The 24,582-nt window shown below is 41.4% G+C and overlaps 1 protein-coding gene across 1 annotated transcript in view; it reads left to right on the plus strand.

Moving 5' to 3' along the window:
• Nucleotides 1-24,582, plus strand: part of MAML3 (mastermind like transcriptional coactivator 3) — a 393,985-nt gene that overhangs the window by 217,304 nt on the left and 152,099 nt on the right. Inside the window, exon 2 of the mRNA XM_074993282.1 lies at nt 7,538-9,025. Within this exon, the coding sequence (XP_074849383.1) occupies nt 7,538-9,025 (1,488 nt within the window). The remainder of the gene's footprint in view (nt 1-7,537; nt 9,026-24,582) is intronic.

The following is a 24,582-nucleotide window of genomic DNA, read 5'->3' on the forward strand; positions in this document are numbered from 1 at the left end:
TTAGGCCGTTAGAGTGTGTGTATTCGTGTGTGTACACTCACACCCTCTGGATTCACTTCAAAAAGCTACCCACTAAAGTTTAGTCTTTTCCTGTTCCGCCACGTTCCTCTAATGATATGAAAATAGTATTGAGCCCTGCTTCACCATGCCTTCTGTTTTTCCACTTCGTGGTAGAAACCTGCTGTGAAATGGAGTCCCATCAGTGAGATTGTGTCTGTTAATAAGAATAATGTCCTACCTGCATTCAGAGGTTTTATTTTATGCATCAGGATTTTTTTTTTGCTCTTAGAGAGAAGCTTCAAACTGCTTGCAAATAACTGCTTTATGCAAACTGCACGTTGCATGTACAGGCAACATATTGGTCCTTTGAGGGAGATGGAAGGTATTTCATAGTAGAATCTCTTATCCAGGCTTTGTTCCCAGAGGGCAAAGGGGACGTATTGGGATTTTATACAAAAGCAGGGTAGAGTGCAGAGAGCTGTTTGCCATCCTATGTCCACTGCAAAACTTCTCAGCCACTCACTATTCCTCAGAGTCATGAAATGAAAATAAACATTTGTACTAAAGTGAGCTAATGAGAAACTTTAGTTTTATACCAAAAGAGAGGGGTCCTCACCAGTCCGCTTGAGGCACTCTCAGCTTTCCCTTTTACCCTCTTCAAACTTGCTGACCACCATATTGTCTTCAAGTGCCTCATTCGCTTGGCCTATGGCTACACAACCCACCCACCCCCTTGAACAATGTGGAAAATGATAATTTTCTGAGGATTTTAGCTCAGATGCTGTGGTGGGAAGAACTAGTGTTCTAAATGGGACTATGCAAATAAGATATGAGATATTTAAATCTGCACCTCATTTGAATATTCCCCTGTGCTTGTTATGATGCCCCTTCTGGAAGGGAGTGGGCTGTGTAGCTGCAGCCTCAGTATTTCTGTCTAGTGTAACTGGTCAGTAAGATGTCAAAGTGCGAATAAAAGAAACCACACAAGTGTTTATTTTTTAGCCTTTTGATAATACTATTTTTTTATGTCCCGAAATGCTGAAAATGCATTACGAAAATCAAACAATTTTAGATGCGAACTTAGAATAGGGTCCACTTATTTTCATGTGCCAAAATGCTCTCTCTGCTCTCAGACATGGGGAGAGAACTGGTTTCCTTGTGGCTTTTTGTTGCAATAAAAAAATGTAGCCATTAATATTCATATGTTGGTCCTGGTTTTACTCCCCCCGAAGTCAGGGAGTATGTATGTGTGTATGGTCAGACAGCCGAGTTATGTAACATTAGGAAATCTTCAAGAAATAGTAGTGGCAGGAAAGTTGTTGCAGGTTGTTTGGCACTGATTTGTGTTAGTTTTCATAAGCTTGCCTGTATAATATACAGTGAGTTTAGTATATGTCTTTTAATGGTACAGTGAGACCTGTAAATAGGTCTCTTCATTAGCAAACTCATGTTTTAAATGATCACCTTCAACGTTTTCCCAAATAGACTGAATACAATTCAGCACCACATGTCCTCTGCTATCATGCAACATATTTGTTGTTATCTTGAATGACCACTTGACAAGTTTATCTGAAGAAAACATAAATGAACAAACCAAAAACCTGAGTATAATAGCCCAATATGTGAGGCAGGTATTTGTTATGAAATTATTCTGGGGAAACAAAGGGCCCAGCTTTACATCAGAAATAAGTATGGTAGGGGAACCTGGGGAGACCATACATCCTTCAGTCTCAAATGTGGATAGGACTTAACTGTGGTTTAATCCTGCCCCTAAATCACATTACCCCAGAAGTTGCACACTGCAGAGACATGGCTGAAACACAGCTGAGTTCTATCTGCTCTACAGGACCAAACCACATAGTAAACTCTCTCCAAGGACTACAAGTACAGTAAGCAGGTCCTCCAACAAGGTTGCTCATGCACTGTAGATGGATTCAAATACTTAGCATGTAGTCACTCTGTACTAAGGACCACAGAGAATTTTCTTGGGAATCTCTACATGCAGCCAGCTCTTTGCAATGCTCCCTATTCCAGGGATCAGCAACCCTCAGTACATGTGCCAAGAATGGCATGTGAGTCAATTTTCATTGGTGGAGCTGAGGCGAGAGCTCAGCTCAGCTCTGCCCCTCTTCCCCCATGCCTCTGGCAGCTTTCTCAAAGCCATGCTGCCTGTGGATTAACAAAAGAATAGATTATGCTACCAACCACCACCTACACGGTAAAGTTCTGCCTTTAATTTATTTATTAATGAAGCTGGTGTAAGTAAGACTATTTGAGTTACTTAACTGAAACCTTTGTACTCCAGGTGGCACAAAGGTCATCTACAAGCCTCCTCCACTTCACTGTGTCTCAGGACCAAACTTCTAGCTGATCCCAAGAGTACTCCACTTTTTGTCCTTCAGTCTCAGTAGATTTCCACATTGCCTGAGGTCCTCCTTTTTCATGTTTTCCATGTGAGTTTCATTTGAGAGTTTGACGGACTATGCTGGATGATGATTTTCTGAGTGTGATCCAGCCATTCCCACTTTCTTCTCTTGATTGGAACATCAAGTTGTTTTTGTTCTGTTCTGTTCCAAAGCTCCTAATTTGTGTCCAAGTCTTCCCATTCAGTGCAAAGGATGTACCTCAGTCATCTGTTTATGAATGTCTGTAGCTTGTGATTTGAAGACTTTTTAGTATGCCAGATCTCGCATCCATACAAGAGCACACTCTTCACATTTGTGTTGAAGAGCTGCAGTTTTGTCTTCCCAGATATTATTTGTGATCCTCGTATGGTATGAAGAGTCTTGAATGCAGCTGTTGCTTTCCCTGTTCTGGCACTGATATCCTTGTCTGTTCCCTCCACTCTGACTATTAATGACTTTCAAAAGTATCATCAGCACTCTGACCAAACATAGAAGTCAAAAGGTCAAATTTAGGCACTCCGCCTCAGAAATATTGCTAACTCCATCCTACACCATTGTCTTCTCTTTCTCTTTTATGAGCACAACAAGTTACGACTACTTGTTTGTTTGGATTTTGGTGGATAGTAGGAGGTTGGTAAAGGGGAGACAGAAAAGGACTTGTTAACTGATTAATAGCTGAAATGAAGATAGGTAGAAACTGGGTACAGGGGGTGATGTGTGAATGGGATGATAGCATAAGACACTCTAGCAGCTTTCAGTATGTATTTTAAGTTATTTTATGAGCTGTTTCACTGAAGACTTCTTGGAGCTAGAACATTACAACCTTTCTTTTCAAGTTCTACAGGAGGAAAACTTGGAAATGGCTGTTTCTGTACTTGAGAAGAGAGAGTATGACACATCCGTGTTATCCTTTGTTGGTTTGTGCAGTCTGAGCTAAGGCTATATAAAGATCATTCGAACAAGCTCAATGCCTTGGTGGTAATACACTGCCACATGCTAGTGACACTGGTTCAAGAGCAGCTGGGGGATTCTCTCTCTTTGCCTGTAGCTCTAATGTCACATGGTTGTGATCAGCTAGTTGTAACCTTTAAAATTTATTCTATAACAAATCCACCTGATGGGTCCTGATTTTCTGTTGGCACTAGTTTTGAAGGAGGGTGCTTGCTTAGAGCCATAGTGAGACTTTTGGGGAGGAGTCAAATTATAGGAATGGTGACCCCATCATCATCATCATCAACAACAACCACCATGCTCTGAGCATCCATTGGTGTCTGATGCCTCCTTCACTATTTCCTTCCATCTTTTCCTATCCAGTGTGGAGCGGCTTAGTTTCTGTAGACTAGCTCCACACCAATCTACTATACCATCTACCCATTCTCTGCAGGGTTTGCTTCTCCTGTTGGAGCTGTCCATTATGCTGAATACCAGGGTCTTGACTTTTCACTCGTCTTTCATTCTGCGGATATGCCTGAATAGCTGTAACTTCTGTTGTATGACCTTCTGCAGTAGGTTCTCTTTCGGCTGTTATCTTCCTATATAATTCCTTTTTGGTAACCTTCTGCATCCATCCTATTCTCAGGATCTTTATGTAACAACTTCTCTGGAACGTCAATATCCTCTTCGAGTCTTCTGTTATCCCCCATGTCTCACATCTGTACAACATGCTGCTGAATACACACATTTTCAAGACGCTCAGCTTCATTCCTAAGCTAATCACTTTGCTTTTCCAGAATTAAAGGAAATTCACAACACACTCCTGATCATTTGTCCAGCTGGGGATGGTGACCATAAAGTAACCCAGATATGCCCAAAAAGTAAAATAGCAGAGTGATTAACCCTAATCTACTCCATGGTGTGGAACTCACCCCAGTGAGATTTTAGTTGGCTTTTGGCTTATGTTTTATCTTGTTTATCTGTAAAGAGGTTTGTCTGTTTAGCCAGTTAGAAATGTTAGCAGGGCTGACCCATCACAGTAGAAGATTGTGTAAACGGCTTGTTGTATTCTGTCAAAACAAAAAAGCGGTCATGTAGCACTTTAAAGACTAACAAAATGATTTATTAGGTGATGAGCTTTTGTGAGACAGACCCACTTCATCTGTCCCACAAGAGCTCTTCACCTAATAAATTATTTTGTTAGTCTTTGAAGTGCTACATGGCTGCTTTTTTGTTTTGATAGAAGACAGACTAACATGGCTATCTCTCTGTCACCATTGCTGTATTATACTTTCCCTCGTTACATCACCCATACTTCCTGGTAATATGTGTTGTTAAAAGGCATAGGACTATGATATATATACATGGTTCTTTCTTCTTTGGTAACAGGCAACAAACTCTCATGTCTATATGCCAACAGAACCTTACTTATAAGAGACAGCCGCTAATTACTTAGCAACACGTTAACCAGTTTCTGATACTGTCCCTCTAAAAATTTCTCCTACTCTAATACATTTCAGTGGAGGCAGGAGCTGGGGCTCGGGAGCAGAACCTGATGTTTTGCTTTGGGGGGGACACAGACTTTCCTTTCCTTGTTATAAAGGATTAAATTAATTCCTGTGTACAGGACCAGCCAAGGTCTGGGTACTGCGGATGTCCATTTACACGCTATGTACACTGCTTAACTGGAACCAGGCCTACTGAGGCCCAGGCATGGGGGTAGGAGAGGAGACGATTGCCCTTGTCCCAGTTCTTCAAAAGGGCCCGGGTCTCTGGCTGCTACTACTACAGCAGTGGTGTCAGCCAGAACCCTGGACCTTGTAAATTGCCACCAAAGCGCTGCCATGGCATGCTCTGGGTGGCTGTGAGGGCTGCCAGGGGCAGGGAGATGATTATTAAACTGCCTTGTGATAGTGCAGGTTGATCAAGCCTTCATACCAGGACCTTACAGAGAGGGAGCCACACCATGCAACCATTCCTCAATATAATCCTTGGATTCCCAAATTGCCAGCAGAATTTTCCATGCTCCTTCTCACATCATACTCACTCATCCTTGGGTGGTCAGCCCCTGGTGTGAGTGAAGCCTGGTGGCTGGAGCTCTGGGAGTACACAAGCTGCCTCAGGTGATGTTTGTTGGTTCGTCTCCTCAATATCCCCAGTGCTTGGGCCTGTTATCTCTGGTTGGTCATGTACACAAATTTGTCGTTCCGAATTATCTCATCCTTGCTGATGCAGCTCCATAGTGCACCTTGTTCCTCCAGCCAATGCAACATCAAACTGTACCTTTCATCCAGGCACATGGGCACCTTGCACAATTTGGGTGCATTTTCCTTATTTGTATTTGTTTACTGCTATCAATTGACTCCTCAGACTGATACTTCACGATGCATAGGCCTTGTCCTGTGAATTTCATTCCCAGCAAAAAAGTGGTTCTGGAGTATGTGCACACACTGAAGAGGGAGAGCGAGTCAGCAGGATCCCCCTGTAAAGGGAGAAGAGACAGTGGCATGTTGCTTTCCTGTTCCGCAGTTAGGATGAACTCAAGCACTGAGTGCTTCTATTCTACTCTGAGCATCCAGGAAGGACAAAGGGGGAGGAAGTATGAAGAACTCCCTAGCCCTTGCCCCCAGGAGTTCTTTGATCAGTTGTGGTTGACCAAACTTTCCTCCAAGTATCCTGGGAACTGGTGTAGAGAACTCTGGGATGAGAAGTTACTGGAGAAAAATATTGTCCGAATTTAGAATTGTGGGAAGGAAAAAGTTGAGAACCTTTCGTGTGTAAAGGGCGGGAGATGAATAACCAAGCTCTTCGTAAAAGCAAGATACTGAAGATTTTTTTATCCATTTTTAATTGTTTTGTTCTCCATGAATTTAATATTAAGGGTGCAAATGTATCCTAAATAAGTTTTCTAGAATTGTAACCTCTTCACTTCCTCCGTTGTTGATTTTGCTTTAGCAAAAGAGGACTACTAGTTTAGCCTTGCACGTAAGCTGTAGACTTAACATTAGACACAGCATGAGGTAGAATTGTAGATAGTTGCATTGAAAGAATATAAATGTATCAACCTGAGTTAAAATACTTGTTAACTGGTTTGTTTTTCATGTAAAAAGTTAATATGACTGTTTTGGTGGACGTAAGTGATTATTGCTATTGTGTTGTTTTTATTTGTTCTTTATGACTTATATTATGATAGCACCTAGCATGCTAGGTGCTTTTGAAAACTATTTTTATATATGATTTTGTTTCTCTGAGTATCTGAATCAGTTCAATGTTTAATTTCTACAATTTAAGACCAACTTCAAATATATCTCACAGTCTACTACATTACAGCAGAGTGCTGATTAGATAGAACTTTTTAAATGAATCATTTGTCTTAAACCCTAAAAGAAAACAGCTGATGTGTTTGGAATAACTATAATATATAGAGTATATAATTTTCTAGAAACAAAGATTTTTTTTAGGAATGGTTAATGATTTTTTGTTGTTGTTGTTGACTTAATTTTTGGGGGCCCAGCTTTAGACAAGCTTACACAAGCCTGATGTTCATAGGGCAAATGATCAGCCCTTTCTGTAAAGGAAGCTACTTTGAAGATGTCTCTGCTACTTATTGCAGGTATCAGCGCCCTTTCTGAGGCAGAGTGCTGAAATTTGACCTTTTGACTTATAATATATAGTCCGACTCCTGGTGATAGTTTTTAAAGACACTAATAGTCCTACTTACAACAGCTTTGTTAATAAATAAATTAAAACGCAGAGCTACACTACTTAGGTGGTCGTTGGTAGCATTAGCTGGTCTGCTGTCAATTCACAGGTGGCATAGCTTTGAGCAAGCTCCTGGCTGCATGGGGAGCAAGGGCGGGGCTGGGCTTCCACCTTGCATGCTGATGAAAATCAGCTCATGTGCCACTTTTCCAGGGGTTGCTGACCCCTGCTTAATGGTAAAGTCTTTCAAATGGCAAAGTAAGCAGCAGTGCGCCTGTAAGTAGCATTCTGCACCTCTTATTCAGCATCAAGTCTCCAAGTTTCAGACCTTGTTGGACCTCAAAGTAAGGACTTTCCCCACTCAGAATTTCTAAAACCTGTGAGAAACAAGAGGGAAAACTATTGTTGCAAAGTTCATAACATGGTTGTTTGAAAAGACAAATGGGTGTATGTGGCTTATTTGGTTTTTCTTTTTTCTTTTTGTTTCTTCCTTCAAGCTACAAGAGACAGTAAAGAGGAAACTGGAAGGAGCACGTTCACCCCTCAATGGAGAGCAGCAGAATGGTGTCTGTGATGGTAGTTTCTCTCCAACCAGCAAGCGGATACGGAAGGATGTACCGGGGATCAATACAATCAATAGCTTGCCCAGTAACTTGCCTTTGCCTTCAGTTTCTCCTCTTCACCAGCTGGACATGAAGCCTTCTTTACCCTTGCAGAAGAGTGGAACTCATGCTTCTGGCCTGGAGGACTTGAGTAAAAATGGTGGACTTCCAGAGATAAAGCTCCAGGTTAATGGTTGCAGTGAGCTTGAGGACAGTTTTAACATCCTGCAAAACAAAGAACTAAAACAAGAACCTTTGGATGACCCCACCTGCATAGACAGTTCTGAAACGTCCCTTTCAAATCAAAACAAGCTCTTCTCAGACATTAATCTGAATGATCAAGAGTGGCAGGAGTTAATAGATGAGCTAGCCAACACTGTACCAGAAGATGACATACAAGATTTGTTCAATGAAGACTTTGAAGAAAAGAAGGAGCCAGAATTTCCCAGGCCTGCTGCTGAGACTCAAGAAAGTGCAAGCGTTAAGAGCGATCCGTCTCATTCTCCATTCACTCACGTACCAATGGGGTCTCCCCAGGTGAGGCCTTCTTCTTCAGGTCCTCCGTTTACAAATGTCTCTACAGCGTCTAGTATACCCTCCGTATCCAGTGCTCCACCAGCTCCCATCCCTGCCATCTCACCAGCAAATTGTGTTGTCCAGTCACCCCAAACTCCCAACCAAGCCCATACTCCGGGTCAAACTCAGTCACGACCTGGAAATGGTTATCTTATTAGTCCAGCAGCAGTAAGTGTTGTAAGTTCAGGGCCTGGTCCTGTGGCCATACCCAGTGCTGACTTGTCTCCAGCTGAACAACTTAAACAAATGGCAGCACAGCAACAACAACGAGCTAAACTCATGCAGCAGAAGCAGCAGCAGCATCCAAATCAAGCCTCAAGCTGGTCACCTGTGGGACCTCCATCTAGTCCGTATGGAGGACCATTCAGTGCAGACAAACCAAATAGTCCAATGATGTATCCCCAAGCCTTTAACAACCAAAATCCTATTGTGCCTCCGATGGCAAACAATCCACAGAAGACTACAATGAACAACTACCTCCCTCAAAATCACATGAATATTATCAATCAACAGACGAATAATTTGGGTACAAACTCTTTAAGCAAGCAGCCCAATATGCTTACTTATGGTAACACTAAACCTCTGACTCATTTTAGTGCTGAATTGAGCCAGAGAATGACCCCACCAATGGCCAATCCCAGCAAGAACTCTGTGATGCCGTACATGCAGCAACAGCAATCCCAGCAGCCGCAGATGCAAGCTCAGATGACACACCTTAGTGAGGAACAGAAACGCCTGCTCATTATGAAGCAGAAAGGCATGATGAACCAACCAATGGCATATGCAACACTTCCTTCCCTGGGCCAGGTAAGCACAAATACAGGACACACTTTATGAAAAGCATGTGCACCATTTGTTGACAAGCAAAGAGAGAGTAGCACAAAGCTTCAGCATTAGCTGCTTCTGACAGGTTTCTGTATGTTTTCTTTCTTTAAGTGGAGGTGTTTCTTTGCAGCAGCTTCTCGTTTTCAGTGTGACATCAAACGAACGCTCTTGATGGCGAGCGAGCTGACGTACTCTGTGCATTGACTGACTGTGGCTTGACAGGGAAGCTATAGAGAAGATGGGTTTTGAAGTCTCACCTCGGAAAGCTTGTTGCACCCTCTGTCTGACTTTTGTACCTTTGCATCTAGTACTGGTGTGCTGTTTAATTTTCAAAATGTTAACATCCTAAGAGAGGGTTTAGCTGTATCGCTTTTCTCTCAATGGTGGGGAAGTGAATGTTTCAGCCAGCTTGAAGCAGAGTATTTGGAAATGATCTGGCTGAGTGGCATGAGCTGGTAATAGAAGGGAAGCTGAATGCCCTTTATTCCTACTCTAGGAAGCAGATTATAGTTGAGGGCATTCAGTACTTCCTCGAATCAGGCCCTAAGGGAGATTATTTTTGACGTAATGTCAAAGTGGTCCCAGATGACTCTTTAAAAAAACAATTTTCAATTTCCAGATGCATAAAGTCGTCTTCTGTGGCTTGCCCTGTGATTTAGCCCATAAAAATAAGCTTTACCTCCTTGGCTTGAATGACTTGCCATTATTTGCTCACTTTAAACCACTTTGAGACTGGTGTTTTGAGGTCTGGGGGTGGGGGCATAAAAGCAGACTGATCTAAAATAATTATCCTCAATAACAATAATAGACATACCATTAGGGTTCAGTCAGATTTGGAGCCTTAACTTCCACGGAAAGACTGTCAGAAAAACTGCTAGCCTGCATGACTGTTCACCCGTGTGAGGAAGAGGATCACCTGAGCATTGTTTTGTTAATTTTGAAAAGGACAACAGAAAATAATCTACTGTTTTATAAGCAGTCCAGGCCTGCAGTTAATGTGATACATGTCAGGGAAGGTATGCTGCTGAAGTATGTCAGGAACTGTGATGTAATGATATGCTAATAGAATTGTCTATTGTTAGTTTTAGTCCAAACAGCTTTTACTAAATTAGCTGTTTCCACAGCCACCTACAGTAGGTGCTTCCTTTTGAGCACGGTTTGAGATAATTAATTGTGACTCATGTTGCTAATCTATATGTGAAGAGAGCAGGGTTTTGCATTTCCTTAACCCATTGAGTTTTGAAGTCTACCAGTAGGGTGACCATATCTTTTCCACCTTAGAGCCCTTCAAGCGCTCTGTAGAGTGACCTGAAAAGCTAAAACAAATATGCTAGTGAATTCCGTGCTCGTCTCTGACGCACGAAGGCAGCTCAAAGGTTTGTTCTTCTGTTTGTCTTCTGCATTTGAAATTACATGTCCAATTTTTCTGTTTTTCGTGAAGGTCTGTCTAATAGTGAGATAATGACATCGAAACAGACTGAAATCTGAGCTACAGCTTTCCAGCCTTTAACTGAGAGGAAAAGAGATCTAATGCTCTGTGGTTTCTTTTCTTTGTTGGGTTGTTTTTAAACCTGCTTGAGTCAAACACCTATCAAACAGTTAGGAGGAAAGCTGCCACTGTGGAAAATCTAACAGCCCTTCACTTGAAGGCTGAAAAATGTTTAGTTCAGATATTATCTTTCCATATTTGTTTCTGTCTCATTATATTTCTTCAACAAAAGAAGGGAAGTCAAAACTTCATAATCCTGTTGTTACAGTTTAAAATTTCAGAAAACCATGTTTAACAAAAAAGCAGTGAAGGCATCTTTGTAGTTTATAAGGAAACAATATCGGAAAAAACTCAAAAATTAAAAATAAACTTTTGCATTTCATTTTAAATGATTTGATCAGAGTTAGAACTAGAGACATATTGCTTCTAATATAGAAAGGTCCCTCCAATCCCCATGAATCATTAAAGGTGTATGTATAGTAAATATTCAAAGAGGTGGAGAAGGAAAAATAATAGAATTTGGAGTATTTCTCTACCCCTTTCCTTACTGCTTCCCTGAAGATTAATTTTTTGGAAAACAGGAAAAGTGTTGTTATTCTGAGGTCTGCTCATTCAGGAATAGATTGCTTAACACAAAGATGGGAAAAGATCTGTTAGTAATATTAAGCAAAATCCAATGACAGATGTTTTGCACCAGGATGCAGAGAGAGTCAAAGGCCCTAGAATATCAGATTAGATGTAGATTATAGGTAACCATAATGGAAAACTCTTATGTTGCTCTTTGAAACAAATTTCAAAATATAAATAAGTGTATACCTATAGCTTTCTGTGAGTTTCTAATTGTTACTCTCCAAATATATATTTTTTACCTCTGATATGTATTCACATGTTTTATAGATATGTATTCTAGCATGCATATAAGTAAAATCAAGATCATTTAAAAGCAAAGAGGGTATACAGAACAATAGGTACTGCTGTGGTACCTAGGTCAGATGATTGACATTGAGCATATATTAATATCATGACTGGTACGCAATGTATAATTTTTGTGAGGACTAAGCCCCAGCTCCACTAGACAGGACAGTTCATTGCCCGGACACCTCTTGGGTTGGCATGTCCGTTATGAAAGTAAAAAAGAAATTACTTGAACCCCCAGCATGTCTTTCATTACAAATTTAGCACTGCTGGTACATGAGTTTATTTAACAGATTATGTAAGGACAACACATGTACATCCAAAAATTTTGAGTATTATTTCTGTATTGACATAAAGCTAGAGTATATAGGTAGGTTTATATACATATATCTAAAATTCATACGCATCTGCCTCTGTAAAATTCTGTTTATAATAAATAGAACAGTTACACACGTTTACCACTTGCATCATTTGCTATGTGTGATATATACACCATTTTATCAGTAAAAGTGGGGCTATATAATATTCCATGGAGATGTCACAAGCATATGACCTCTTTATTAACAAGTCTTTTAGCTTGTTTCCTAGATTTTGATGAACCATATTAATTATGTTTAGGAGAAAAGGTATGTAGCCAGAGAGGACCCCGTTTAGCTCAGTGTGAACATGAATAATTGGATAATTGTCAGAGTCTTAAACTGATGGTAGTGAGAGGAACTTAACATATTAAGAAACATTCCTGCATGCACAGCAGTAGTAGACCTCTCTTAATGAGCTCCTCCATTTCTTGTGTTTACCATCTGTGATGATTTGGCGAATTTGTCTATGTGTAGCTTAGGAATTCTGTTTTTGTTATCAGATTTTACAAGTTGGACCTCTCTTGTCCAGCACCCTCGGGTCCTGACTAGTGCCAGACGAGAGAATTTGCCAGAGGATAGGAGATCGATATTTTCTAGCACATTACCAACACTTGCACTGCTTACTGGGCTTTTAGAAGACATTGGGAGGTAAAATAGAGCTAAATAACAGCACAGAACACTGGGAATCAGGGCTAGTGGCTGCAAACAAACTTTTTGGCACCACGGGAAACTTGGCTACACCCAAGGTAAGTGGTCGTCTGGCTAACTAAAATCTTGCGGGATTACAGAGTTTACTGCATGAGAGAGTTTTAAATAAGAGAAATTCAACCTGTAGTGTAGGATGCCTCTAGCTGGTTGTGGAATCCAACCTTTGGTGACAGGAGCTGTCACAAATACAGGGACAATGGAGAATTATTAACATTAACTATTGGGCTCTAACTGAACAACAGGTATGGTAAAGTGTTTGCCTGAGTGGAGAAACCAGTTTAACCACGTTTCTCTGCTGGAGGCTGACGAAATGGGCAGTGGAAAATCACAGACAGAGCAGTACCACCACAAAAAACCCAGGTGTTGGTAGGCGAACACATAACTCAAGAATAACTGGGAATCTCACAAAGCCACACAGGAAGCTCTGGGGAACTGGGACAGCAATTGCCTGGCTCATTATAAGGACTCTTTTACATACTTTGTTTTATCTAACTCTTAACTTCCACACCCCACTCCCTCTGCTCTGCTGATTTGCCAACCTTGATAACAATTTTTCTGATTTGTCAACCCTGAAAACAATTTTTGGACCTCTGTGCTTTATATATTGAGTCTGTTCTGGTCAGGCTATGATCTGAAGAAGTGGGTCTGTCCCACGAAAGCTCATCACCTAATAAATTATTTTGTTAGTCTTTAAAGTGCTACTTGACTGCCTTTTTGTTTTGATAGGAAGCTTTGGGTAGGAGAGAGAGGGACTGTTTTTGTAACAGTAGTATTCTGTTCAACTGTGAGATCAGCCCAGGTCAGGGGAAGCTTGCTGACAAAGAGAGGTTCAGTGATCCTCAAGAATAAGCAAGGAGCTCCAGGGGAAGGATCCTGGAGACTCTAGAAGACTCTGCTTGATACTAGTGAATGCTCCAGTCCAAAGTGACAGGGAACCTGGGACAGGGAAAATGCATTTGTGTGTTTGAGTCCTTCTTGGTCTGTGTGTTTCTTACATAGTACATAGTAATGGTGTTTCAGAATGTTGTGCAAAGTCTGTGTGCTTTCACTGTCATGGGCCTCTGAAGAGCAAAACTCTGAACCCAGAGTGCCCAGAAGCCTGGAATTATGGGAGACTGTGTTTAAACTAAGGGGAAGATCTGAGAGGTTCTCAGTGTTCCCAGGAGCTTGGCATTTGGGCCATGGAATCTCAGCTATGAGGAAGGAGCAGTAATAGCCAGGGGCTCTTCACTGAAAGCGTATGCTGAGAGACCCCAGCCAGGAGCAGTGCCTGATGTCTGTTCGGACCCAGGAGGCTTTTGCACATAGGGCTGCTGAGATGGCTCCCAACACAACAGCGTTGGGTTTGTTGTGCTGGAGAGGGTGTTCTACCTCGGTTGTGTGGGGGGCAGTGCTGTTGAATATTGCTCCTGGTAAGTGTGCTAGTACCTCACTGTTCAGTGAAAAGCCCAAAGTTCCAGGTGTTTGGAAAAATCTGCCACCAAAGCTGAATTACACACTCTAGTACTTCAAGTCATCTATTTATACTAGTCCTAGTTCTGTTACGATGGGTGCTTTGTATTTTTCTTAAAGCTAACTAGTATTGGTAGCAAGAGTGCCACCTTCTGCCCCAAACTGCCTCACCAGTGTACCTCAAATGTACCCTGGAGGGACCACCTGTAAGGATACATTTTCACTGAAGAATTACTTGGCTCTTACATGGCTATTTCTTTTAAGCCAGTTCCCATCTATATACAGACCCTCTTGCCTGAGTGAGCTGGAGCTCCTGGGGCTTTAGGCTAAACCCTTGGTACTGCTTTCATTTAGGCTGGTAACCCACCCACTTTTGCTGTGAAGACAGAGACTAAACCACTCTCATGTGGATATTCCCTTGCCACAGTTCCCCTGTAGCACCCCAAAAGGCTGAGAAGGATCACAGAGTGATGCAGTACACTGCACCACAAAGAACCAGGGGGTCTGCCTAGAGAAACCTGAGCGACATGCACCGGGGAGTTCACTACCAAAGCAGAGTAACTCAGTGTGACTGCTGACACCCTGGCTGGGCTAATCAGGTGCCAATCACCTGAACAAACACTGCAGTGGAGTCCTGTATTAAGGGTGAGAGGTTAGTTCAGTCTGCATGCAAGTTCATACCTTGGGTTCTGCTGGGACTGCTAACAAGACCGACGGTCAGTGCCAGTTGTGATGCTCATTTCTGTATTTTCTTTTTACTTTGAGCCAGCCCAGTGGAGATATGTTCTTGTTATTCAGGAACTGGTGTAAATTAAGAGTGAAATGAAAAACTGAGCTTTGTCTTCAGTCCTTTATAACATAAAACTCAGTGAGACTTTGCAATGAATAAAGTTAGCCTTTCTTCATGTGCCAACCTGAAGATTATCCGCAGTCCCATTCCCTTTATGTATCGTTTCTCCCAAAATATTGTGTTCCCTAGACTACTTTTGAGGGGATTTTAGTAGTAGAAAAATGCTAATTGAAGTTCCAAGGATAAAGTCCTTTCTCTGACACTAATTCAGGTGACTGCTTAAACATATAGCTGATTTTAAACACATGTGTAGTCCCACTGATTTCAACGGGACTACTCACACGCTTCAGATTAGGCATGTGCTTGATTACCTTGTTGAGTTGAGGCCAAAGTCCAGAGTCACGATGACTGGAGAAGTAAACCTGTTGATTTCAGGGTATCATAGTTAAACCTGTGCATGTTTGCAGAATTTTGGCTTTCGTCCAGTAACTTCAGTGATGATTTTTACAATGCAGATTATTCTGAAATTGGGATTTAACAAAGTCAGTGTTTACTCTGAGCCATTTTACAATGTGTATCCAAAGCTGTTTTAGACAGGGAAGATTGTGAGTCAGACCTGTATTTCAGAATCATGAAATTTCCCTTTTTTCTTTGGAAAATTTTTAAAAAAGCTTTGAACTCTTCTCTGTGAGTGTAAATTGTTTAGGGAAATAAGCATAACAGAGTAGACTGTGTGTGACTAGAATAAATCAAATCTTTGGAACTGAGAGAGCTGTCAGAAGTTAGAGGGTGTGAGAAAGTGGAGAGGCCAAAGCAAAAGAGAATTCTCTGGGGATGTAAAGACAAAAACAAAAACGTGTAATTGTTCACCCTGATGAGGCTGCAAGGATGCTGTGGCTATCATTTCCACTGAAAATTCAGATATCTTGTTTGAAATTAGAAATATGGAGCAGGATAACATCACCTAGGAAGAATTCCTTGAGAAACACTTTCGTATCCTTTTATTTTAACTCTGAAAATTTGATGCTGATTGAATCAGTCTTTTCTTGTCTGAGTGAGAAAAAGGGTTTGGTAGCCATTGATCATTTCTAAAATGTGACTAGTTCTACTACTTTAATTGAAAAATACATACATGGAACTATGAAAGAGATCTTGGCTTTCTTGTAAGATAGTCTTGGTTTTTAATACAGCACCTTTTATACCTAGCCCAAAACAGTCAATCAGATCTCAACCTTTCCACTACGAAATCTGAGGTTATAGAGCTTCTAATTTCTGAGGTTACAGAGCTTCCAAAACTGTCTTTTGGTGCTTCAAAACTTATAGAATGTTCACACTGGTCCATTGAGGCACATAGGGTTGGAATGGCAAAAATTTGGCAATTCAGAATTGTGAGGAGCACATGCCAAACAACCTGAGTAAATGCAGAGACTTCATGTTTGGCTCCAACCAGAGCTTTCAAGAAAGTCTCCTGTGGCCTCAAGTTTTCAAACACCAAAATTCACTCTTTAGAAGTCATAGACAGGGAGAAGGCAATTCACGGATGCAGCGCTATATGAATAAGAGAATGTCATATGTGTTTAATGAGCAGGCAAGCAGCATTTGAGAACTCTCATTGTCAAGAATAGATGGATTCAACTCCTAGTTTGAATTACACATCCTCCCATTGTATTTTTAGTGAAGGCTTCATGGTTTCTCTTCCTCTTATCCAACGTGTACCACCTTCTCCACATATCTGCTTCTCTGATATCTCATTGGTTGCAGCAAGATTTTACATAATGCTTGTATATCTCCCTTGATTTACTCTAATCCGGGTGTTTGTCATCCTGCCTGACTCAACTGACAGTTAAATCATGATTTTAGCTAGTGTTTCCAAATCTGAGGTTGTTCTGAATAAAAAAAAATATTTTATACTCTTTGTCTCAAGCTATCAGCTCTATTACTATCCTTAATTTTTGCTCCCGGGTAGAAATCTGGGAGTTCTTGATTCCAGAGTTGGATTTTTCTTCAAAATCTACTTTGTCTATAAAATTGGCTTATTAGTATGTCCAGAGCATTGTTGGAAATCCTTACCCCTAATTGTACTGAAATCTGTAATACGTCTCCAATGGATTTCCATCCCCATTGCTGGAATTCCCTCTTTTATATACCGTGGAGAGCCCAGAGATAAGGTAGTATCCCTTAAAATAGTTTGAGTCCTCAGATCATGCTGCCTGTGTTTTCTGTTGTAGAAACTGCCTCAAATTAGTAGTATGTATGTAGCCAGACATAGCATGGTTGCTTATACTGCATAAACACCATTTTGGGGACAGAAATGTTTCCATGGTTTCTTCATAGTGCTGCTGTTGTGTAAAGAGCAAAAGACACAACATCTTCCCAATTCTTCTCAAAACTTCAGCGGATCCAGAAATTTGTAACCACTCTTCACTTGTGTATGTGTCACCCCTACTAGTGGCCATCATGATTTGTAATTCAAAACTGCCCTCCTGGTTTTTAAAATTCTCCATGGCTGTGCTCCATTCTGTTGTTCTGTATATTTATGGATTGGGGAGGACAGGAAAACAGCGTTTAATATTTTGCGTTTCAGTGGCAGCTTGTCATGTCTGGATCTGTATTTACTTTACAAATATTGATCAATTAATCCTGTAAGCACCTGGACTGATAGGAAAGTATGAGGCTGGGATTACACTATAGCACTTTGTTGGCAGAAGTCACTGTCGGAAGAGATTTCCTGAGAAAATTTCTGTCGATAGAGTGTGTCCACACACAAAAGCCAATCGGGAGAGCGTTTCTCCCAGTCGACGGAGCAGACAGACTGCCTGGCTGCTCTCTCAACAAAACAGGCACCCAGAAGCACAGCAGATGGGGCTGCCCATTGATCTGGATGCCCTGTCTGTTGAGAGAAGCCCCCCTCCCCCCCCATGCCTGAGAGTCCACACAGCTTTCTGTCTACAGAATCTGTTAATAGCAGAGTTATGCCTCATGGCTGAGAGGCAGAACGCTGCTGGCAAAAGTGCTGAGTTTTGTTGACAAACTGTCGACCAAATGCATTTTGCTTGTGGACGTTCCACCAGTTTTGTTGACAAAACTGGGGTTTTGTCAGCAAAACTTGCTAATGTAACTGTAGCCTTCCAGTAAACTCTTTCATATTCAGCAGACCTGGAACCAGGAGATTGCCGGATATTCAAATATTATGCATAATGGAGAGGTATACCTAGCAATGAGTAATGCTAACGAAAAACAGGATTTGGTATTAAGAAGCAAACAATAATGTGTGCAGAATACTTCATTTACTGAGAACAGTAGTATTGTACACTGTAAACTTACACTGCATTTGCTGTATTTATCTGTATTTACTTTCACTATACCATACTTATGGAAAAGGTAACTCAAATTTACTTACGGTTAAAATGCCAGTTATCTGAGGGTTCTGAATGACAGAATGCTGGATACGAAAGAGTTTATTGTAATACTTTTCTTTTGCAAAGGAAGGGAATGAGACAAAATGCTATGTGCCCTGCCCAAAGCCATACAGGAAGTCCCTGAAAAAGCTAATACAGTAAACTGACTTGATACACCTTTGGTGGAATTACTACGAGGTCTGCTCTGCAGGGAGGTTGATGGGAGAAACTCAATAATTCAAGAGCTGCAATGCATGTGAATACAAGACAGCCCTTAATAAATAACATTAAATCATATTTTAACCCCTATTTTAAGAACAGCACGCACACAATGGTTTGTAATGCAATACATGTTCACTGCAGGACATTCACAACATATTCTGTTTCCTAACACTTTATGCATGTGTTCGTACCACAGTCTTTGTGACTTTCACTCCCAAACCTTCTCTCTCTCTCTGGAGGATGCTAGGGAGAGTTTACCAATGTTTCAAGATCACATCATTTGCTATTTAGATATGAGTTGTTCATTATTAGGCTTTTATAAGTCCACTGTTTATTGAAAATAATCAGAATGTTTTTTTTTTTTACTTTGCATTTATAACATTGGTGGCCACAAAGAAGTCCTTATTGCAGACCCCTGCACTAGACCATCTAAATCAACCACCAGTGAATCAATTCAGAGTGTAAATCCCGGCCATAGCAAAGACCTGCCCTCAAAATCTCCTCTTCAGTTAGCATGTGTTTTCAGTATCTTTCCACATATTTTCTAAAGAGAGACAAAAATTGGACTCAGAAGGATACCCCATGTACAATCTGAGTTATCATTCCAAGTCATGTTATTGTTTCTTTTCATTAGTTGCTGATAATAAAGTTAATATTATATGTAAAAATACCAAAATTGCGCTCAAATCATTAGTATCAACGAACCCAAGGATTGGCAACCAAAATAGAGCCATTTTTTTCAAATTTGGTAAAAATTATAATTCAAGAGCATGTGAATACTAGATGGTCCTTAATAAATAATATCAAACCATACTTTCTGTAACCCCTACTTTAAGAACAGTGCACACACACTGATTTGAAATGCAATACATGTTTACTGCAGGACATACGCAAACTTTTTACGTATTCTGTTTCCTCACGCTTTACATTTGTGTGCTTGTACCACTATCTTCCTGACTTTCACTCCTAAACCTTCTCTCTCTCTGGAGGACACTAGATTCTGAACAATTTCGGTTTTGTTTTTGAAATCACTGCATAGCTGCTCCAATACTTTGATAAAGCACTCTTTTATATATTCATCATCTGTGGACAGATTTCCTCATTTCACAGTGTCGTGATTTGCCACAAACCTAGCCACAGTCTTGCTATTTGGTGATTTTACCTGTTTAGAGAATGTATTCTTACTTTACTCTATTTTGCATATGAGGTGCTCCATGGCCTTTTTTCTGGGCTCTCCAGCTGGATACCATGTGGCAAAAGTAGTGTGTTTTTTGAGAAAATGCCTCTTGAGGTTACATTTTTTGTTGTTGGAGAATTTCTCATTGCAAATGAGGCATAAAGGGAACCCAGCCAAAACTCGCTATCAATGCAAACAATTTGATCCATTTAGTTAGAAATTCCCTGTTTTCATCTTCGATTTTCCTCTTCTCTGAAGCCATTCCAACATCACTTTAACTATGTCAATTTTCACATTTAATATCAGTTTTCTTTCTTAAAATATGTTTTGCCCTTCATGGCAGGAATGCCGCAAGCTTCCTTTTCCTTTTCAAAATCAAGACTTTATTAGCACCACAAACACAGATACAGTTATCGTATCCCACAATGCACTGCACATATTAAAGGGAGAATTATCCAACGTTTCGAGATCAGACATAATTTGCTCTTTAGATATGAGTTTATGATTGGGCTTTTAGCCCTTCACTGTTCATGGAAGATAACCAGGAGGGTGATTTTGGTTTTCATGTTTTTGTTTCAGTTTTTTAAACTGTGCAATAATAGCATCAGCAGCCACAGAGAAGTCCTTAAAGAATCATATGAAACTCCAGAGCCTCAGGTTGAAGACTCCTGGACAAGCCTCACATTGGGAATCTGTTTTACTGTCTGTTTAGCAGACTCCTTGCTCAACCTCTTCTTCTCTCAAGCCTGCTCTAGATGACTGATTACCTAATATCTTAAGGGACATCCTTCCTTTGGGGCTCAAACATTCTATGATCCATATCCAGACAGGATCTAGTAATAAGCTGTTGATGAAATAAAGCCCTATCTTCAAGCAATAATCAGTGAAAGAATCATACTCTGCAGTTAAAATCCCTGGTTTTGTACTGTGGATTAAACATCATGGCTATGTCTATACACTAGCCCAAAACTTCGAAACGGCCATGCAAATGGCCATTTCGAAGTTTACTAATGAAGCACTGAAATACATATTCAGCACCTCATTTGCATGCCGGCAGCTGCGGCACTTCGAAATTGACACAGCTTGCCGCTGTGTGGCTCATCCAGATGGGGCTCCTTTTCGAAAGGATCCCAGCAACTTCGAAATCCCCTTATTCCTAACAGTAGATAGGAATTCCTAACAGCAGATAGGAATAAGGGGATTTCGAAGATGGTGGGGTCCTTTCGAAAAGGAGCCCTGTCTGGATGAGCCGCACAGCGGCAAGCTGCCTCAATTTCGAAGTGCCACGGCTGCCGGCATGCAAATGAGGTGCTGAATATGTATTTCAGCGCTTCATTAGTAAACTTGAAGTTTTGAGCTAGTGTAGATATAACCTGTATGTCCCTTAAAAATAAGCTTTGTCCTATGTTTGTCTCAGTTTGTTCTTTATTTCTGTGAAATGTAGGTGGTTATCTAACCCCTACCCAAAACACACTCAGTGGAAGAAAGGGGCTCCAAAATGGGGGTAAATTGCAGAAAGTCGCCATGGAGCCTGTTTTCCTCCCTGCCTGCTGCTTTCCTGTAGGTAGAATGTTGCAGCACCCCTTGTTCTATGAATCTCTCTTTGTTGTCTCACACAAGGAGCTCCGCTTTCTGTTTACACATTAATTGATGAAGGCGCTTGCTGTAGAGGGAGGCAGAAGGGCAGCTACTACATTTCAGTGTCTGGACTTTGCTACGCATTGTAGGCAGTATTGGAATGTAGAGGAAACACCGCACAGGAAGAAAAGAGCAGGGACCAGGATAAACTAATGGGTTACAGCAGAAGAGAAAACTAGTAAAGTAGTAAAGTAATGAGAAAATTGACTTTTTGGTGCAAAGGAAGGAAGGCAAGCAGGCATTGACACTTTCATCCTTTCTAGCTGTTTGTGAATACGGTCAGTAGAGTTTACTCGTAGAGCCTGGTCAAGCTGATGAAAAAGCAGCTGGCAGGAAAGGAAAACATGGTTCTTTCTTTGTACCTTGTCGGCACCCAAAGGTCCAAGATAGGGTCAGGTCCCATTATGCTGTTAAACTGAAGAAACTCCTAGGGAGATGTAATATTGGCCTCAAAGAACTTGCAAGCTAATTAAATATCGCATATAAAATACACTGAAAGAACATCGGGGTTGCAAAGTTAAGCTCTCAGATGTTAGGAAGTGCCAGGGTGGGGAGATTATGCAATTACACAGGCTAACAATGTGTGCAGTTTGGTGGTTCCATGCAACTTAAACATTTTAAAAAAATGCTTTTGAATCCTATATCAAGCTATGCCCCCTGTGTTCTGTTGGCATTTGCCCCCTCCCACTCCCATCACCCTCTTGCCTCGGATTGCCCATGTGGAACCCTCAAGGTTTTCTTGGCCTACTCTAGGAAAGGCAGCAGTGAGTACACATGGAAAGAAAGTCTGCCCTCCTTAGCTGATCAGTGTGCATTGAGGTACAGGGCATGGTTGCTGGAACCAAGGTGCTACTGCATCCCTGGTTTAAAATAGTAATACCAATCCAAATACATGGTATTTGGTACCTTCAGCTCCCCTGTTACAAAAATTATACCAGCACTGCTAATTCACGGCTGTGAAGCTGCCGTTAGGCCTGTCCATTCTAACCCTATCCTTGTTTACGTTTGTTTCCAACAACTATCCCACCCAATACCTTTCAATAAGGCCTGAAACTGCAGGCAGAATGGCTGCACAGTAGCCATGCTCTGATGTTGCCGGAGCAGCAGGAGTGGAAGGGGAATTTCCCTGGAGATGCATGCCTTCATTCCTCTCATGATGAAGATGTGAGGGGAAGTAGAAGAATTTGGCTACCCTGTGCCTGGTGATTGCTGGTGGGCATTGCTGCTGAGACTCTTCTTCCTAGAGGATTTCTCCTAGTCATCTCAAATGGCCTCCTCCTGAACTTGCATGTGTGCCGAGAGAGAGAGAGTGAGTGTGTGTGTGCGTGCGCATTAATAGTTTCAGTCAGCTATAAGACCAGAATGGTTTAAAACTAGGTGACTAATGGGTTCCTCCTCTCTTGCAGGCTGCACCAGTGAATGAAAAAAGCTATGAAAAAGGGACAGATTTCACAGTAGTAGTAACGCTGCTCTCATGAACAGTGAAGTGAGGCTAGCATGACTGAAAAGTGGCACCCACTCTCACTCAACATGATGGAAAGTGGTTGTGGCCAAAGGAAATGAACGCATGCCCAGAAGGCAAAGCACCATATTTTGCTCCCCTCTCTAAGTATCCTGAAAAGGCACTCCACGATCATAAAGTAAAACTGCCAGAAGCACGCATGTACTTCACAGGCGAGAAGTCACACCAGTGGACATACTGTGCTCAGGATCTACAGGGCCACAGCCAGTATCCACCAAATAGGATACTATTATCATTGGCTTCTGATAATGCATATAGGGCACAAGGCATATTAATGTGTGATATGGCAGTAGCATTGATCGCATTGAGCTTACTGTTGTGGCCCCAGGTATCTTACCTGGTGCACCACACTTGCCCCTTATCATACATTTTTATAGAAGCTGCTTTCTGAATCCAGCTTCCCACAACCATTCACATAATAATCTGCTTTGGAGAGTCTAACAATTGTCCTGCTTTTCGGTATGCACTGTTACCTCGTGCCAAGTGCAGTTTAACAAATTTCGCTACATTTTCCCCTTTGTAGTATTTCAGTGCTGAATGAAATGGGCTTTAAGTACTTTGCTTAGCATGAAAGAACCATTTTTCTCTTAACAGTGGACCTGCAATTATTAGGTGATATCTTGGCTGGAAATATGTGGTCACATTCTGGTACTTTCAGAAGCAATTGCTGTGTTCTTCATGATGCTTGTCTAGTCCTTTAGTATGCACATTAATCAATGAGTTTTTATCTGTGTCAGCTTTGAAATTCTGGCCAGAGAAAATCATGAAATTTTGTACATCTGCATGCAAGTTCTTACAGCTCATTTTCAATGTACGTATACATTCTCTTTGCTGCTATTGAAAGGCTTGTGGCATATGCCACAGACAGCTATTCGGTTTCATGTTTCTGTAGCCATACAGCTCACCACCCTTCTTTTAAGGCCTCCAAGATGCAGATCAAAGGATTGTTGCTCTGGTGCTGTTATTACTATACGTTCAAATCCTTGAACTCTCTTTCAAGCTGCTATCCATGCCTATTCTGTATATTTGTGAAGGGGTTTTATTGGGTGAGTTAGTTGTGCAGGCTGCATAGTTAGGTATTAACTTTGTCAGTGAAATAATTCAACATGCCGTGTAGTCCCTGAATTTCTTTTCTACTCTGTGTCAGATTCATTTGAATCTTGAGATCAGCAGGCATTATTTACTTCACGTCAGTTTCCTCAAGTAGATGACTCCAGTTGCTTTAATGTGGCATTTGCCTTTATTCGTTTTAAGATTATTTGTACCTCCGATTTCAGTACCGTCTGCAGTCCTTCCTGATGTTCAGTAGCAGGACTGGTTTGTTATGTTATTTCATGTGCATGCTCACGCTTGTGAGATTATCTGTTCTAGCATATGGGAGGCAGTGCAGTGAAATACTTCTGATACTGAACATACTCTAAAAAGTAATCTCAAGAAGTAGCAGAATCTGCCAAATACTGTGCCAAATCTTAGCACTTCCATCTTCAGGAGATTCTGTTAAAATCTGGATGCTGCATCTGACATGTTGAAGGATTTGGCTTCTGCCCAGTCAGCCAACATTTCATTTCTTAGGGGCGAGTGGAAATGTTTCCCTTTAATTTATGTGTTCAGCTCCTTAGGATCAATACAGCATCTGAAATCAGCAGCCATTTTTCTTCACAATTACTGAGTGGAGCACCCAGCCTGCTGGTTCTTCAGTTCTGTGAATCCAGCTAGCTTATATTGCAGCTAGTATGATCCCCAGCGGGGTGTAGGGCCTGAGTCAACCCCTCACTCTGCCCCAGGCCCTGCCCCACCCTGTGTCTTCCCACCCTTGCTCAGCTCCCACTCTGCCCCGTGCTCTGTGCCTGATCCCCCATGCTGTCTCTT

Source organism: Carettochelys insculpta, chromosome 4, assembly GCF_033958435.1.
Source record: "Carettochelys insculpta isolate YL-2023 chromosome 4, ASM3395843v1, whole genome shotgun sequence".
NCBI lineage: Eukaryota > Metazoa > Chordata > Testudines > Carettochelyidae > Carettochelys > Carettochelys insculpta.